Source organism: Morus notabilis, unplaced genomic scaffold (genome assembly GCF_000414095.1).
Source record: "Morus notabilis unplaced genomic scaffold, ASM41409v2 Scaffold137, whole genome shotgun sequence".
In the NCBI taxonomy this organism is placed as follows: domain Eukaryota; kingdom Viridiplantae; phylum Streptophyta; class Magnoliopsida; order Rosales; family Moraceae; genus Morus; species Morus notabilis.
In genome coordinates, this window is record NW_010358172.1 from 339,248 (window position 1) to 356,475 (window position 17,228).

General features: G+C 38.8%; 2 protein-coding genes across 2 annotated transcripts; one reads left to right on the top strand and one right to left on the bottom strand.

Moving 5' to 3' along the window:
• Nucleotides 1-646: 646 nt before the first annotated feature.
• On the top strand, nt 647-10,635 carry LOC21407717 (E3 ubiquitin-protein ligase UPL3). The gene is made up of 18 exons (XM_010092032.2): nt 647-1,889; nt 2,162-2,272; nt 2,374-2,490; nt 2,583-2,753; nt 2,831-2,992; nt 3,217-3,465; nt 3,580-3,701; nt 3,794-5,219; nt 5,915-6,010; nt 6,200-7,777; nt 7,888-8,106; nt 8,188-8,292; nt 9,193-9,273; nt 9,369-9,437; nt 9,531-9,659; nt 9,749-9,871; nt 9,973-10,199; nt 10,360-10,635. Exons 1-17 carry the CDS (start codon nt 1,020-1,022, stop codon nt 10,036-10,038), a joined length of 5,694 nt encoding a protein of 1,897 aa, XP_010090334.1. The 5' UTR covers nt 647-1,019; the 3' UTR covers nt 10,039-10,199; nt 10,360-10,635.
• Nucleotides 10,636-11,556: 921 nt separating this feature from the next.
• LOC21407718 (beta-galactosidase 11) lies at nt 11,557-17,146 on the bottom strand. The gene is made up of 19 exons (XM_024161579.1): nt 16,932-17,146; nt 16,715-16,810; nt 16,489-16,601; nt 16,300-16,366; nt 16,111-16,203; nt 15,841-15,984; nt 15,579-15,673; nt 15,360-15,465; nt 15,000-15,084; nt 14,775-14,893; nt 14,484-14,651; nt 14,179-14,357; nt 13,636-13,745; nt 13,434-13,543; nt 13,234-13,341; nt 13,014-13,118; nt 12,779-12,924; nt 11,872-12,217; nt 11,557-11,760 (listed from the first exon to the last, which is right to left on the bottom strand). Exons 1-19 carry the CDS (start codon nt 17,127-17,129, stop codon nt 11,632-11,634), a joined length of 2,517 nt encoding a protein of 838 aa, XP_024017347.1. The 5' UTR covers nt 17,130-17,146; the 3' UTR covers nt 11,557-11,631.
• Nucleotides 17,147-17,228: the final 82 nt, after the last annotated feature.

The window sequence follows — 17,228 nt, forward strand, 5'->3', positions numbered from 1 at the left end:
GTCGAGAGATCTTCATCCCTTAGTGTCGACGGCGCAATCAGTCGACGCCATAAGGGATCGTCGCCCGGACTTGAACTTCGTCCTTGGGCCTTCGCATCGAAATAGGAGGGGTCCGTAAGCGTCGAGGGTTCCTTGCTTGGTGGGGATTTAGTCAAGACTACGGCATCGTTCGTTTCGCTGATTCGAGTTTAGAATTTGAGTTGAGATGTGATTTTATATGAGAGTTTTTTACTGTAGCAAAAAAGTTAGATGTGACTATTTGTGAGAGCTTTTTACTGTAGCAAAACTCAAATTTTAAACTCGAATCAGCGAAACGAACGAGGCCTACGTGTCGCGGTCTATTTCGTCCACGTGTCCGTCACATTTTCCCACACTACAGATGTTAATAAAAAATATTTTTTAATATAAAAATAAGCAATACTTTGCACACAAACCATACACCGCCATGGATTCCAAGCTCTTATTCATCTCTTCTTTTTATTCTCTTTTTCTGTTTTTTTTTTATATTTTATTCTCTTAAATTAATTTTTATTTTTAATTTTAAAAAAGAAAAACAGAAAGAATACGCAGAAGCAGAATATTCATTTATATATATTGAAAATGAAAATATAAAGGTCTACTTCTCCTCCTTTATTCTTTCGTCACTTTTTAGGGTTTTCATTTCATTTTCTTCAACCCTTTCTCTCTCTATCTCTCTCCCCATAAAATTCCAAATTTTAATCTCCGATTATTCCAGTGTGTATAGCTCGTCGATTTTCTTTGATTTGATCATATGATGATTCATTTTTTTCTCTTAAATCAGTGTGGATTTCATTTCTCGCCAGGGAGTTAAGAATCTAGGGTTTCGAATTGGGGGTTTTGGTGCTGGTGAGCTGGTTCCACTGAAAGATTGCGTCTTGCGATTGCGAATTCCGATTGGGCCTTTTATTGTTCGGATGAAAGGGATAATCGGATCGGGGATTGTGTGATCGCCGCTCTTGGCGAGCGATAAGCCGAATTGAGGGGGTTGGGGTTCTTGTATGGAAACTCGGAGCCGGAAGCGGGCGGAGGCCTCCTCAGCAGCCCCTTCTTCGTCGTCGTCCGGTCCCACCACCCGTGCCAGCAAGCGCGCCCGTGTTTCCGCCTCTTCGACATCGAACACAGCCGCCGCCGCATCGTCCGTGCCAATCGCAACCCGCTCTCGCGCCTCCAGGACCCACCTCGCCCCCGAACCCGCTCCAATGGACTCCACCAATGAATCGTCTGGCTCGCGTGGACGCGATCGCCGCAACAAGAATTCGGATAAGGATGGCTCGGATAAAGGGAAGGAGAAGGAGCATGAGGTTAGGGTTAGGGACAGGGATAGAGATAGGGAAACGGAGCGGAGCTTGGGGTTGAATATGGAGAGTGGCGGTAATGGCGACGACGATGATAACGATAGCGAAGGCGGTGCGAATATGCTGCATCAGAACCTGACTTTCTCGGCGAGTAGTGCACTCCAAGGGCTTCTTCGGAAGATCGGGGCCGGTCTTGATGATCTACTCCCGTCTTCAGCTATGGGGTCGGCGTCGTCGTCGCACCAGAGCGGGCGGCTTAAGAAGATTCTGTCTGGGTTGAGAGCTGATGGGGAAGAAGGGAAGCAGGTCGAGGCTTTGACGCAGCTTTGTGAGATGCTATCTATTGGGACTGAGGAATCGCTTAGTACGTTTTCTGTGGATTCCTTTGTTCCGGTGCTCGTTGGGTTGCTCAATCACGAGAGCAATCCCGATATAATGCTTCTTGCTGCCAGGGCTCTCACACATCTTTGTGATGTACTCCCATCGTCTTGCGCTGCTGTTGTCCACTACGGTGCAGTTTCTTGCTTTTGTGCAAGATTGCTAACGATAGAGTATATGGACTTGGCCGAACAGGTTAGATTCAATTGTGCATTTTTTGGTACATAAAACGACATGGCAATACGTTTCAAACTGGTTTAGCGTTAATTTTCTTCTGTACTAAGAAATGGTATTAGTATTAGTGAGTTGTACCCGTCGACTTTGCCAAAAGCTTCTGGAAGTCGGAATTTTTACAGTTTGTAGAATGGACAAGGGCTACGTTGTATTTTCTATCTCGAGTTGGTTTAGCTTAGGCAACATTTCTCAAGTTTTGCACTCTGATGTTGTGGTTGGTATGATTTAAACAGTCTCTGCAAGCCCTGAAGAAAATCTCTCAGGAACACCCAACTGCCTGTCTGCGTGCCGGTGCTCTAATGGCAGTGCTTTCATATCTGGATTTCTTCTCCACAGGAGTTCAGGTAAACTACTCATTGAAATTTGTTGCTTTTAAGGTGACTATGTTTTCTGGTGACTACCCTTATATATTTTCTGAACGTTATTGGTTGCTGTTGAAATTTAGCGCGTGGCATTATCTACTGCTGCAAATATGTGCAAGAAACTTCCCTCAGATGCAGCTGACTTTGTGATGGAAGCTGTCCCGCTATTGACAAACCTACTTCAGTATCATGATGCAAAGGTAACATAATTGAATATATGCTCTACATTTCTGTGGCCTTTCTTAATTATTCACCACGTTTTGTTTATGTATTTATTTTTTACCGTGTTTAGGTGTTGGAGCACGCTTCTGTTTGTTTGACCCGGATTGCCGAAGCATTTGCATCCTCTCCCGATAAACTTGATGAGCTATGTAATCATGGACTTGTGACACAAGCTGCATCTCTTGTATCAACCAGCAGTTCCGGTGGCGGGCAATCATCTCTCAGCACACCTACTTATACAGTAATTTACGATTTATGCTTCCAAGTACTTTTGTCTATTTTATTAAGGTTTTAGTTTCTGACTCCTATGAAATGCAGGGTTTAATCCGACTTCTTTCCACTTGTGCGAGCGGGTCACCGTTGGGAGCTAAAACTCTACTTCTCCTGGGAATCAGTGGTATTCTTAAAGACATACTAGCTGGTTCTGGCATTGCTGCTAACTCATCAGTATCACCTGCTCTGAGTAGGCCAGCAGAACAGGTATTTTACCTTCTCCTTCTTCCAAGCTACTACCATGGGTTATCAATCTTAGTTGGTTTATGTGTAGTAGATAGCTTTGAAGTTTTAGTCTGTTTGCATTTTCCAAGTGTTAACTTATCAGCATTTTTTGTTATTTTTCATAAGAATGGTGATGGATTAACGTTAGTCTTGTAATTTCGTATTTATAATGAAATTTTATTTCTTGTCATTTGGTGCACTGGAAGATTTTCGAGATAGTTAACTTGGCAAATGAGCTTCTTCCGCCGCTGCCACAAGGAACAATTTCTCTTCCGGCCAGCTTTAACCTATTTATGAAGGGACCCATTGTGAAGAAACCTTCTGCTAGCAGTTCTGGAAAACAAGAAGATTCAAATGGTAATGTTTCTGAGGTTTCAGCTCGCGAGAAATTATTGAATGAGCAGCCTCAGCTTCTTCAGCAATTTGGAGTTGATCTCCTTCCTGTTCTAGTACAGGTCAGCTTGTCAGTCCTGTGTTTACTTTTAGTTTCTTTCTGTTTACGTAGCATGTGTATTTCTTGTATTTGTTTCTGTTTACCTAGTGTATTATTTTTTTCACTCGTCAAGCAGATCTATGGTTCTAGTGTAAATGGTCCTGTTCGTCACAAATGTCTCTCTGTTATCGGGAAGTTGATGTACTTCAGTACTGCTGAGATGATCCAGTCTCTATTAAGCGTCACAAACATTTCAAGGTATTCCATCTTTATCTAGTTGTAATCACTTGATTCGACAGCTTGGAAAGTATGATGAAGTACTTACATGTGCTGTATTATTGATCCCATAGCTTTTTAGCTGGTGTTTTGGCATGGAAAGATCCACATGTATTGGTTCCTGCCCTGCAAATTGCTGAGATTCTTATGGAAAAACTTCCTGGGACTTTCTCGAAGATGTTTGTCAGGGAAGGTGTGGTTCACGCTGTGGATCAACTTATATTAGCGGGTAATCCAAATACAGTTCCTGCCCAGGCATCTCCTGTGGACAAGGATAATGATTTTGTGACTGGATCGTCCCGTTCTAGGAGATATAGGCGACGGAGTGGTAGCTCTAATCCCGATGGAAATTCAGCAGAAGAATCCAAGAATTCTTCTTCAGTAGTTGGCTCACCTCCGGGTTCAGTGGAGATTCCAACTGTTAATTCTAATCTTCGTATGGCAGTTAGTGCATGTGCTAAAGCTTTTAAAGACAAATATTTCTTGTCAGATCCTGAGGCTATGGAGGCTGGAGTGACTGATGATCTCTTGCTTCTAAAGACTCTTTGCTCGAAATTGAATGCTGCTGTTGATGACCAAAAGACTAAAGCTAAGGGAAAATCGAAAGCGTCTGGGTCTCGCTTAGCTGATTGTTCTGCAAATAAGGAAGAGTGCTTGAATGGGGTGATATCTGAGATGTTGGATGAACTAAGCAAAGGGGATGGTGTTTCCACTTTTGAGTTTATTGGTAGTGGTGTTGTTGCAGCCTTGCTCAACTATTTTTCTTGTGGGTACTTCTCCAAGGAGAGGATTTCAGAAGCTAACCTTCCCAAGCTACGCCAACAAGCATTGAGAAGATACAAGGCATTTGTTTCTGTTGCTCTTCCTTTCGGTGTTAATGAAGGGAGTTTGGCTCCTATGACTGTTTTAGTCCAGAAGCTTCAAAATGCTTTGGCGTCGTTAGAACGCTTTCCTGTTGTGCTGAGCCATTCATCAAGGTCATCCAGTGGAAGTGCAAGACTGTCCTCTGGACTTAGTGCATTATCCCAGCCATTTAAATTGCGTCTTTGCCGAGCCCAAGGAGAAAAATCTCTCCGTGATTATTCATCAAATGTCGTGTTGATTGATCCGTTGGCAAGCTTAGCTGCTGTGGAGGAGTTTCTATGGCCTCGGGTTCAGCGAAGTGAATCTGGTCAGAAGCCTTCAGCATCTGGTGGGAACTCAGAATCTGGTACTACGCCTTTAGGAGCTGGTGCTTCATCTCCATCTACTTCAACTCCTGCCTCTACCACTCGTCGGCATTCTACTCGCTCCAGAACATCTGTCAATATAGGAGACGCGGTTAGAAAGGAACCACCACAGGAGAAGAGTACAAGCTCATCAAAGGGGAAGGGTAAAGCTGTTTTGAAGCCTTCTCAAGAGGAGGCAAGAGGACCTCAAACAAGAAATGCTTCACGTAGAAGAGCAGGTGCAGATAAAGAAGCTGAAATGAAACATGCAGATGGGGACACCACTTCTGAGGTTTGTTTAGATATTGAATATGCTGCTTTTGAAATCTTTATGATTGGCATGAAGTTCGTACTGTAGTTAAATGCTTGATGAGTATAGTTCAAAAGTGCACTGCATTTATAACTTTATATCAAGCATAGTTCAAAAGTGCACTGCATTTATAACTTCAGTTTTCTTAGATGCATTCAGTTTATTTTATGTAACGATTGGCCATTTTAGTTGAAAATGTGAGGAAATAAAGAAAGATAATGCTAAGTACATGTATTCTTTTAATGCATGGTTAACTTTGCAAAACTAGGATACCTGAATATGCCATTTTATTTTGTTGATTAGATTATGTATAGCTCCTGTTTCCCTGGAAATGCAAGCATATAGAATATAATGTTGAATATATCCATAAAATCAGTCCTCTTTCCTCATGGCATGTTGTGGTATCTGGTTATTATTTGATTGGGTTAGACTTGTTGGACCAAAAAAATGGGGTTTATACTAGTGGTTACAATTTTTTTCGTTTTATTGGTTGAATATTCAGAAGGGTCTTTTTAGAAAAAACCAATTATTGAAAAGGATGTTAATATGTTTGTAGTTGTAGACTTCTATATCCAGTTAATTCTGAAAAAGTATGATGGACGAGCTGTGGTCTTTTCTTCTTTTTTCTCACCTGTTAAGTATTACTATTATCTTTTGTTTAACTTCTCCTTTTGTAGGATGAGGAATTGGATATATCCCCTGTTGAAATTGACGACGCTTTGGTAATTGAAGATGATGATATATCAGATGATGAAGATGATGACCATGATGATGTATGTTATCTACGTTTCTCTTGGTTTGCCTTTCCTGTTATCCTTTTTTTTTTTCCCAGGGTGGTGGGGGTGGAACACAGGCTCTAACATAGTCTCGTATGTGGACGGTGGACCCTTGTGTCATGATTCATTATTTGTTTTATAATTTTTCTGGCTCTTGATTGTATTCTGTTTCCTTTTTCTTGACAGGTTCTTAGAGATGATTCTCTTCCTGTTTGCATGCCGATTCCGGATAAAGTACATGATGTTAAATTGGGAGATTCCACTGAGGATAGCAGTACAGCCCAAGCAACAAGTGACAGCCAGTCTAATCCTGCTTCTGGTTCTAGTAGCAGAGCTGCTGCAGTTAGGGGCTCGGATTCCACTGATCATAGGAGTGGTAGTTCTTATAGTTCAAGGGGTGCAATGTCATTTGCTGCTGCTGCTATGGCTGGGCTTGGATCTGCCAATGGTAGAGGAATCCGGGGAGGCCGAGATCGTCATGGACGTCCTCTTTTTGGGAGTTCAAGTGATCCGCCAAAGTTGATATTTACTTCTGGTGGAAAGCAGCTTAATAGACATCTGACTATCTATCAGGCCATACAACGACAGCTTGTGCTGGATGAGGACGACGGTGAGCGATATAATGGCAGTGATTTCATATCTAGTGATGGAAGCAGGCTGTGGAGTGATATTTACACCATCACATACCAGAGGGCAGACACTCAAGCTGACAGGGGCTCTGTGGGAGGCTCAAGTTCTACTACTACATCCAAATCATCTAAATCGGCTGCTGCTTCTACTTCTAATTCTGATCGGATGTCTCTTCTGGATAGCATTTTGCAGGGTGAACTCCCTTGTGATTTAGAAAAGTCGAATGCTACTTATAATATATTAGCATTGCTGCGTGTACTGGAAGGCTTAAACCAGCTTGCACCTCGTTTGAGAGCCGAGATAGTTTCTGAATACTTTGCTGAGGGGCGAATTTCAAGTCTAGACGACTTGATTTCAACGGGTGCTCGGGTTTCTTTTGAGGAATTTGTCAACAACAAGCTCACTCCCAAATTAGCGCGGCAAATCCAAGATGCCCTTGCTTTGTGCAGTGGGAGTCTTCCTTCATGGTGTTACCAGTTGACAAAGGCCTGTCCCTTCTTGTTTCCTTTTGAAACTCGCAGACAGTATTTCTACTCAACGGCATTTGGATTATCGCGTGCATTGTATCGTCTTCAGCAGCAGCAAGGTGCTGATGGTCACGGATCAGCAAATGAAAGAGAGGTGAGGGTTGGAAGATTGCAGCGTCAAAAGGTTCGTGTGTCTCGAAACCGCATTTTGGATTCAGCAGCAAAAGTAATGGAGATGTATTCCAGCCAAAAGGCTGTGCTTGAAGTTGAATATTTTGGTGAAGTAGGCACTGGGTTGGGTCCTACACTTGAGTTCTATACACTTCTAAGTCATGATTTACAAAAAGTTGGACTCTGTATGTGGAGGTCGAATGCTTCGCTGGAGAAACTGTCGATGGAAATTGATGCAGATGATCAGAAACATGGAAAAAGCAATAATGGTTCTGAGCTTGGTTTTGCTGCTGGCAGTGATGATCTTGTCCAAGCTCCTCTTGGTTTGTTCCCTCGTCCTTGGCCTCCAAATGCCGTTGCTTCTGATGGCACCCAATTCTCTAAGGTCACCGAGTATTTCCGGCTGGTTGGGCGTGTAATGGCCAAGGCTCTTCAAGATGGGCGGCTGTTAGACCTTCCACTGTCGACAGCATTTTACAAACTTGTGCTTGGTCAAGTATGTTATATATCAATTTTTCTTTATTACCCTTTTGGGAGCTCTTTTTTTTTTATTGAAATTTTAATTTACGAATACAGTTTGATTTTTACTGTCCAAATCTATTTCAGGACCTTGATTTGCATGATATCATTTCATTTGATGCTGAATTGGGGAAGACTTTGCAAGAACTACATGTCCTTGTCTGCCGCAAACAACAGCTAGAATCTAATGGAGACAATGGTGCCGTTGCTGACTTATGCTTCCGCGGCGCTCCATTTGAAGATCTTTGCTTGGATTTCACACTCCCTGGTTATCCAGATTATGTGCTGAAATCAGGAGATGAAAATGTACGGAAACATGTTCTAATGTCTATATTCTGCAAGGTTTAATTGTTGTGATGATGATTCAAACAATTCTAAAATTTTCAGGTTGATATTAACAACTTGGAAGAGTACATATCCTTAGTTGTTGATGCAACAGTAAAGACGGGTATAATGCGGCAAATGGAAGTATTTAGGGCAGGTTTCAATCAGGTTATATGCTTTCTCTGATCTTAATGGTAGAAGTATGTCTTCAGTGTTCTGTGTTATCTACCTTTAATTAGTTCTACCATCTTTATTTTATATTCATATTTATCTTTTTATCCGCCTTGGAGACATTCATCTCTTACATTTCTTGCACTTTGATTTTATGATTATTTGGATTTGCATCTACGCTGCATACGCAGCTTGTATATATAGCATCAATAGGTTTCTTCTAGTGATCGACTTCATTATGGTGTTTTTTCTGATAAGCGACTTCATCATGTTCTTTGGTTTAGCTATCTTCTACTTGTAAATCTGTATGTGCAGCTTATATTTAGGATGGCCAATACATTTCTTCTAGTGTGCATTATACATTGTGCAGTACACTATTCTTCAAAGTTGAGAAATTTGTTTATGTTAATGCTATTGCAAACGTATACTCAATGTAAGGTTAACTGTAAGTTCTTCAGTTAAGTGTTTTTTTTTAGCTGCTTGAAAGAGTTACATAATTTCCCAGTTTTGATGGAATGTGATGACTGGTAAACGTTAGACTACTAATTTTGAAGGGGGCGAGTTCAGAAGTGACGATTGTTGTTGGGAGGAAAAGAACTTGAAAAAAAAAAAAAGATGCAATGATAAATTTTTCTAATGGAAATATGAGTAGACGTTAAGAATAGAAGAGCCTTTTTTTTTATTTTTTATTTTTACTAATGTTTGGGGAATATTTTATTTTAATCGTCCCAACATTGTTGATAGCTGGACTAGGCATGTGACTAGCTCATTTTGTTATCTTCATCTGCCACTTTTCACTTTCTTGTAATATTGTTTGCTAGCTGATTTGTTTCTCTATGCTACTCTTATTTTCCACTTTTTAGTTCCCTTGTTAATCTTATACTGCCTGACAAGCAGGTCTTTGATATCTCTTCTTTACAAATATTCACACCATATGAGTTGGACCATCTGCTTTGTGGCCGTAGAGAGATGTGGGAGGTAAATGCCCCTGCTAATGTATAACTTCTGTTTCTGTCAGCAAAATTTTGTATATTTTAAAGTCCCTCATATCTTTCGTGTTTCTAATTGTGCAGGCAGAAACACTTGCTGATCACATAAAATTTGATCATGGTTACACCGCCAAGAGTCCTGCAATTGTGAATGTATGTCACCTTCCTCGATCCTTAAGCACGTTCTTTGGAAATTAAGTAGCTGACTTTCTGATGATCTTGATGCCTTGTTTACTATGTTTATAGTTGCTTGAGATTATGGGAGAGTTCACACCAGAACAGCAGCGGGCCTTCTGCCAGTTTGTAACTGGTGCACCAAGGCTTCCACCTGGTGGTCTGGCGGTGCTGAATCCAAAACTGACCATTGTGAGAAAGGTATACGAGAACTTTTAATGTTGATATCGTCTTTGTGTTTTTAACGTTTCTATGTTTTCTTAGTGTAATGGTTGTATCCCTCCTTGCAGCATTCATCTTCCTCAGTGAACACTGCAGCTAATGGTACTGGGCCTTCGGAAACAGCAGATGATGACTTGCCTAGTGTCATGACATGTGCTAATTATCTGAAGCTTCCTCCTTACTCTACCAAGGTACTCTTTAATACTATCACAGTATTAAAATCGGGTATTAACCCTAAAATTTTTATTCTCTTTCACGTTTTATGACTCAATGAGCGATGTTCTGTGAACAGGAAATCATGTACAAGAAACTACTCTATGCAATCAGCGAAGGGCAGGGATCCTTTGATTTGTCATGAGATTTTGGACTAACTAATTTACCTGTGTATATTTTACATCACACAAATCCGTGTCATTTCCTTGCCTTTTGGATATCTTGATGTTGAAAATAGCATCCTACTTGCTAAAAAAAATAAAGGCTTCTTTTGGTACCCTCCTAAGCTTTAGTGGCTTTGCCAAGGTCAGTACTACTTCCCTAGAATGCTACTTTTTTTTTTTTTTTTTTGTACTTATTTCAACTGTTTCTTACGTCTCCCTTTTTTAGGCTTTGAAATTACATAACTATATATGTAGTAATTTAATAAACATTGGTTGATTTTTTTCTTCTCTCTTCTTTTCAGGATGGTTGACTACATTTTTAAGAGGCTGTAAAGGAATCCGCAAGCACTTTTTCCGGCTGCAGGGGCTGCTTGTAAATAAATAGGAATTCTCGAATTTTATTTTTATTTTTTTGGGTTCTTTTCTTGTCAACTCATTAGCTGGTAGAATATAAATGTATTTGCATAAAATGACGAAAGGGAAAAGGCATTCAATTGAAATATTTTGTTATGCCGTTTAGACTAGTTTATTCAGAATTTAAACAGTTCTTTGGTCCAAGCTTATTGCATTGTTTTATTGCATTGTCTTATTTTAGTTTCAGCAGGCAACTATATATTTTGTAAAAAAAGGAAAATACATGGATGATAATCTGCAATGACTTTTAAAAGACAATTTTACATGTCGAAATATTTAAGATTGGAAAGAAAAAATGCTAGAGAATACTCGGCAATTATTTTAGAACTGATTGATACAGCTAAGAATATTCTATTTTGAATGAAAATATAATGTTAAGAATTATAGTTTGTTTCTGTGCGTGTACAACAATGTTGAAGCAATTTGTGGGGTCCTTTCTTTGTTCTGATTATAAAGTGGATTTTAATAAGGATGAGGGTTGAGCAGAACTAAAAATATTACAAAACTATATTTGTAAATTTATAATTCGTTTCATATTTAATAGAAAACCATAAACATAAAAATTCCAATATAAACTCGTCCATATACATACCTGCGTTCTTTTACATAAAGAAAAAGAAAGAAAGCCATTTTCTTATTATTCTCTCTTTCTAATGTGTTGGCTTGTCAACTGAAACCATAGAACTTCACAGCCATGGAAGAAAAAAAAAAAAAAAAAAAACTGGGGGGTTTGAATTATCATATTCTTGTTGAGGTTATTTAACCGTCTACGCTGAGATTGCAGCAAAGCTGTTGCCAAAGTAAAGGGTCCTTACTAGGTGTTTTTTTTTTTTTTAGTTGTCCTTACAGTTATAACATCGTACTCTCCATAATTCTTTAGTGAATCTTCGGCTACCTTGAGGAGGGCAACAAACAAAGTTTTTCTCTTTTTTTTTTTTTTTTTTTTTTCCTCTATCTCTTTTTGGTGAATGATAAGTAATTAAGTTACAAAAAGCAAATAATCAACTTGTTTGAGTTTATGACTGGATAACACAAAAATGGGAAAGAAGAAAAAAAGAGAGAAAGAAAAAGAAAGGTGAGGAGAAGAAGAAGAAGAAGAATGAGATTTTGGTCTCTTCTTTTTACTGGTTTTCAATAGTTCACTTCAATCTTCCATGGTTCTAATGATGGGAAGGAGCACATTTGACTTGGATGGCAAGCGTCTTGTTGACATTTGGACAAGCGTCACCATTCTTATCGAAAAGCTCTTTCTTCACAGGAACCACACAGGTTGGCTTCCCCAAACAATGCTGCTCAAAAATCCAAAAAACATAATTAGACCCATCAAATATTTGACATTTATCCACAAAAACCAGAAAGAGAAAACGCAGATAAGTACTTCTTCGTTTTGGTTTTATTACCTGTTCAACAATTCCCTTGGTTGAAGGAGAGTTGCAAGTGCCCAAGACAAAGTTTCCACAGACGCCCGCAGGATCTCCGTAGCTGGCGAAATCAACGGAGGCGATCTTCTTGTGGTTCGGGCACTTGAGGTGAGCCGCTGGCTGCAGAATGTCCACCACTGCTCGGATGTGGCTCTCTTCCCTTGCCCATGACTTGACGTGTGGTGGAGAAAACTCTGTTATGTAGCTACAAATGGTGTCTCTGTTGACTTTTAGGATCTCTATTCCTTTGGGGCTTGCTTTCTCCTCCTCTAGTACCACAAGCAGGTTTTGTGTTGGCTTGAGGAATGATCTTGGGATGTGGTATCTGACATAGAAGAATAAACTTAGCAATGATATTGGACGTGATTATCACCACTCAATGATTTTCAAATAAGAAACATACTCATTTACACAAGAATCTACTATTTACTACCCTAAATAATAATCTACTATGAGTTAATATAAAAGAGCCTGCTAATTACTATGCCGTTATGTCTCACGTTATATGTGTGTGACAATAAAATAAGAGTCATATAATAAAAAGTATGATAGTTGAATCTCACATTATTATGTGACTGTTCTGACATGCAATTATATCACTAATAATATTTTATAATATTTTTTCGAAACGTTATATATTAACTCCATGTTACTTTTATAACTTGACCATAAATGTGGACTCAAATCCTCACCTTTTGGATGGGATGAGAGAAGCCTCACCAACCCAATTAATTCATACTGTAGTTAGTAGTACATAGTTTGAACTTTGACATAGTAACTTTTGGCTAGATTTCATTGAAGCTAGTCATGATGACTGATATTTAGTGTTTTTCATAAAGATTTGAGAGAATAGCTATGGTTTCTATTGATTTTTTCTTTCACTTACTCTTCTTGAGACGGTTTTCCAAGAGGAGAGAGGTAGGACATCCAGTAGCGGCCAATGTTTTGGCCATTCACCCAGATCATCCCTTTCCCCATGCCATTCATCCGGATAGCAACAGGGTCTCTCCCTTCAGGAGCATCAAAACGTGTCTGCTCAAAAAATAATTGGATGAATTTCTCCTGTCCCAATTGCAAGAGTAACAATAAGCAAACATTTCAAATTTGGAAATCATTATTACCTTGTACCATGTGAGAGCTGGACCTTGTCTCTTGACTTTGCTCCATTGAACCTTCTTTGATCCATCCTCAGTGAACACATGATTCTTTTCACCAGTCAAGCCAACCTAAAAAAAATACCACCACTTTTGTCCATAAAACTCTCATGTACATGTTTGGTTTATTTTTTAGTACATCAATTGGAAATTTTTTTGACATTCGCAAGGGTGTTCATTTTTTCACCTGATTGCCCCAACCATTTGGTGTCAGATCAATTGTTCCGGTGTTCAAACCAAGTATCGTTACTGCTCGAGGCCCTGCAAATCTGTGCTCCATGTAGGCTCCGCTATCCTTAAATCACAGGAAAGAGCAGGTTTTTATTGCCTGATTTAAGACCCTTCGGAGAGATAAAGAGGGAAAAATCAAAGTAATGAGCTCCTTACTGGGAGTCCAACTGTCATGCCCAGAATAGCTATATGGTTCGTCCCAGGCTTTAAGACAATAGCATGTTGGAACACAAAGCTCTTCTCTTCATGGCTTCCATGTCCAGATCCTGAAAGAAGTAAATTGTTTTAGAGTGGTTGACAAAGAAAAGCTGCCATTGACAGTTAATATAATGCGTGAGTTCTTGTGTCAGGTGCTTACCAACATATTCACCATTGACAAATGCGTGCAATGCATGACCAAGACTTGAAATTCTTAGAACTGGTAGAATATCAGGCCTCATTGGCAAGTCACGTTGACTCAGGTCAATGCTGCAATTTAGAATACAAGATCATGTTAGATTTAAGCTATACGAAACTGTTAGTTTAAGATCAGTCATCTCAATGCTAGCTTAAGCTACTTGGAGGTGGACCAACAAAATGGTCCTCAAACTTTAAGATAAATGTCATTTTAGTCCCCAAATTTCAAACCTTCCTAGACCATACCACATGGTGTGTGTAATAGATTGTTGGATTATATAGTGTACGAGGAGTTCTGCCCAAAATTTATGCTCATGTAATAATACATGGACAAATTTTGCCACGCAATGAGAGATCGGTCTCAGTTATGAGACATTTTAAGAGTTAGGGACTAAAGTTGAACTTTCCTTAAATGTGGAGGCCATTTTTGAGATTAATCCTTATGTTTTTGGTATTCTAACAAAAGCATACCTTACTTAAAAGTACTAGCTTCACATGCACTTACCTAGTGGTGTACCAGGCATAGTCAGTGGTATCTTTCAGCAAGCTATAGAGCTCATGTGGTATTCTGTTGTTAACTGGCACTTGGTGGACGCTTGGAATTTGCTCTGGGGACATCTTCCATTTAAGGGTACTGGCAACTTTCGATCTAACGTAGTTTCTTGCATTATGCTGTGATACAATCTGTTTTTTAACACGAACAAAAACATCCCGTCACACGTGTAATTTAATTCAAGAGCTTGACAACACATGACAAGCTCTTTTCAAATGGAACACAAAAAAGTTTTATCTTGTGTTTGATGTAGTTACGGTTTGAGTGTTGTAGACCACATTCTTGCAGTCAGGAAGAATGCTTATCGACCGCGGTGGCAGGTAATATGCACTGCCCCTGAATTTCACGGTGTGCGCAACTTTGGAGTTGTTGTTGGACAAGAAAGCAGCACAAATGTTTGTTCCTGGCTTTTCATACATCCGAACCTGCATATCATTAATCAAACAGCTTAATTCAAATATTTCATGTGATGGATATTAATGAAAATGCAGATTTGTAGTGATTTTATTTATTTATTCAGACTTACTTAGGAACTTGACTAGACTTACCTCTGTGTGCTTGCCCAACTTTTGGCCTCCAGGTGTTCCCCAAAGTAAAGCTTTCTTGCACAGATTTAAGGCCCTGTGCAAATCTCTGAGGTGACTCCACTTTGGCTCCCTCTGTAAACCTGCATATTCATATGAATAATCCTCGTATTAGACTAACTTTTTTCTTTTTTCTTGAGGAAAAAAAAAAAGAGCCTCCATCCAATATTGGGGGGTAAAAATATTTACCATATTCGTCAAGAGGAGCTTCATCATAGTACCTTGTTGTAGTGAATACCGCACTTGTTCTACCAAAGTTAGTCCCACCATGGTACTGCAAATTTAATGAAACTAAGGTTGAATAAAATAACCACACTTAGGATTAGTGTGGGATTGTTGTGCATTTGAAAGAAGTTTTATTTTACTGGTGCTGAAAAAAAGTGCTATTTTGACCCTTATAATAGTTGGCTATAAGTGTTTTTGAGGAAAAAAAAACACACACACACACACCTTAGTATTATTGGATTGGTAAGGAAAACTACCCTTCAACTAGAATATTAGTGGTTTTCTAATTAAAGAGGTATAGAAAAATGGCTAGTTTCTTCATACCATATAGTAGTTGGCTAGAGTTCCATTCTTTGAAAAGAAACGGGCAACTGAGTATGCAATGTCTTCAGCGGCTCTTTGAGAAGGTGGGTCCCCAAATACTCTGTATCTGCAATCACCAAAAATTTACATGCATTATAATTTATATGATGCATATTTTAAGACCCTGAATCTGATGCTAAAAAAATGGTGACAACTAAATAAGTATATATAAATACTTACTGAGCAGTCCAGTTTTCCGTCCAAATAGAAGGCTTGTAGGGATTGTTTGGACCTGTAAACGTATCTCCACAATGCCTACCGTTGCATGTATTTATCTGCAAATTTTGCATGCAATTAATAAGATATTATTATTATTATTATTATTATTATATTTTTGTTTTTGCAAATCCTCTGAGGGTAAATATTAATATTAATTATTAATACGACGATTCATTTATCCAAAAAAATTAATTAATTCGTGAAAGTTTTCCAAATAACTTACGACTGGATCAGGAGCATCCTTTTGCTTGCACATGACCCATGGAACTCCAGTTTTCATACCCACCGCCATATTTGCAGACCACTGAACATATCTTGTTCCCATTTCTCTATACGCAAGTTGGATATGGTTGTACTCATTCTCAATCTATATAGCCAAATAGGAAAAACATATACATATATAAATTACAAAAAGGATAACTTTAGAAAACATGAAACGACAGTTTATGAAGGAAAAACGACATTTTGATATGTAGAAGAAATGAAACCAAACCTGTGCCAATATGATGGGACCTCCTTGTGGAGCAAACAACTTCTCTTCTTTCATCATGTTTATAATCTTCTTTACGTATCTTTTCATGTGGTACTGCAGATTGAAAATTTCTCAAACTAATTAGCATTAAGCTTCTTGGCTTTAATTAATTAGATCTTTAATATAAGGCTCTTAAATTAGTTTTGTTACCTTGAATGGAGCATTATCAGAACGGAATATGATGTTCGGGACCTCTCTCAGCCAGTACGGAAGACCTCTGAAAAGCAGAATACGCATTCAATCAGTTAAAAAAAATAATAATGGTGATGAATATACGAGATAAGTGGCTAATTAATTACAATGTTTTAAGAATAAATAAAATAATTAATTGATAATTACCCGTGATTCCATTCAGCTTGGATGAAAGGTCCAACTCTAAGGGTCACATACATTCCATTCTCAGCAACCAACTTGATGAACTTCACCAAGTCATATTTTCCCTCAAAATTGAACTGCAAAATAACATTGAATCCATAATAACCAACAATTTGTCACGTGTTTTATATATATATATATATATATATATATATAATATTTGCAATTATAATTATTGTTATTATGTTACCTGGCCTTTAACAGGCTCATGCACGTTCCAAAAAACGTACGTCTGAATCACGTTGAGACCTCCATGTTTGGCCTTTTGAATAATATCAGGCCACATCTGAAATATTACAACACCAAATAATTCCACAAAAAGAAAAAAAAGACAAAAGTCATTTCGTGAATACAACCCAGAAGAGGAAAAAAAATTTAAACTATATTAATTAATCATATTAATTTACATCTGGGGTGCTACGTGTATAATGGATTGAACCAGAAAAAAGAAGTTCTCTTTTTCCATTGATGATCAACGACCTCCCGTCGTCCACGACGCCTTGTGTATGTCTTCCTCTATGAGCAACCGTAGACGACACAAGAACAGAAGAAACGACAAGTACTAGGATCACCAAACGGTAAGGATTCCATTTATCCGGGGTCATTTTTTTTTTCTTTTCGTTTCTTCTTTCTTGCTTTCTTTCTTTCTTTTCTGACCAGTTTAGATCATAAGAACTAATGCGGGCGCAAGGGAAAAGACAATT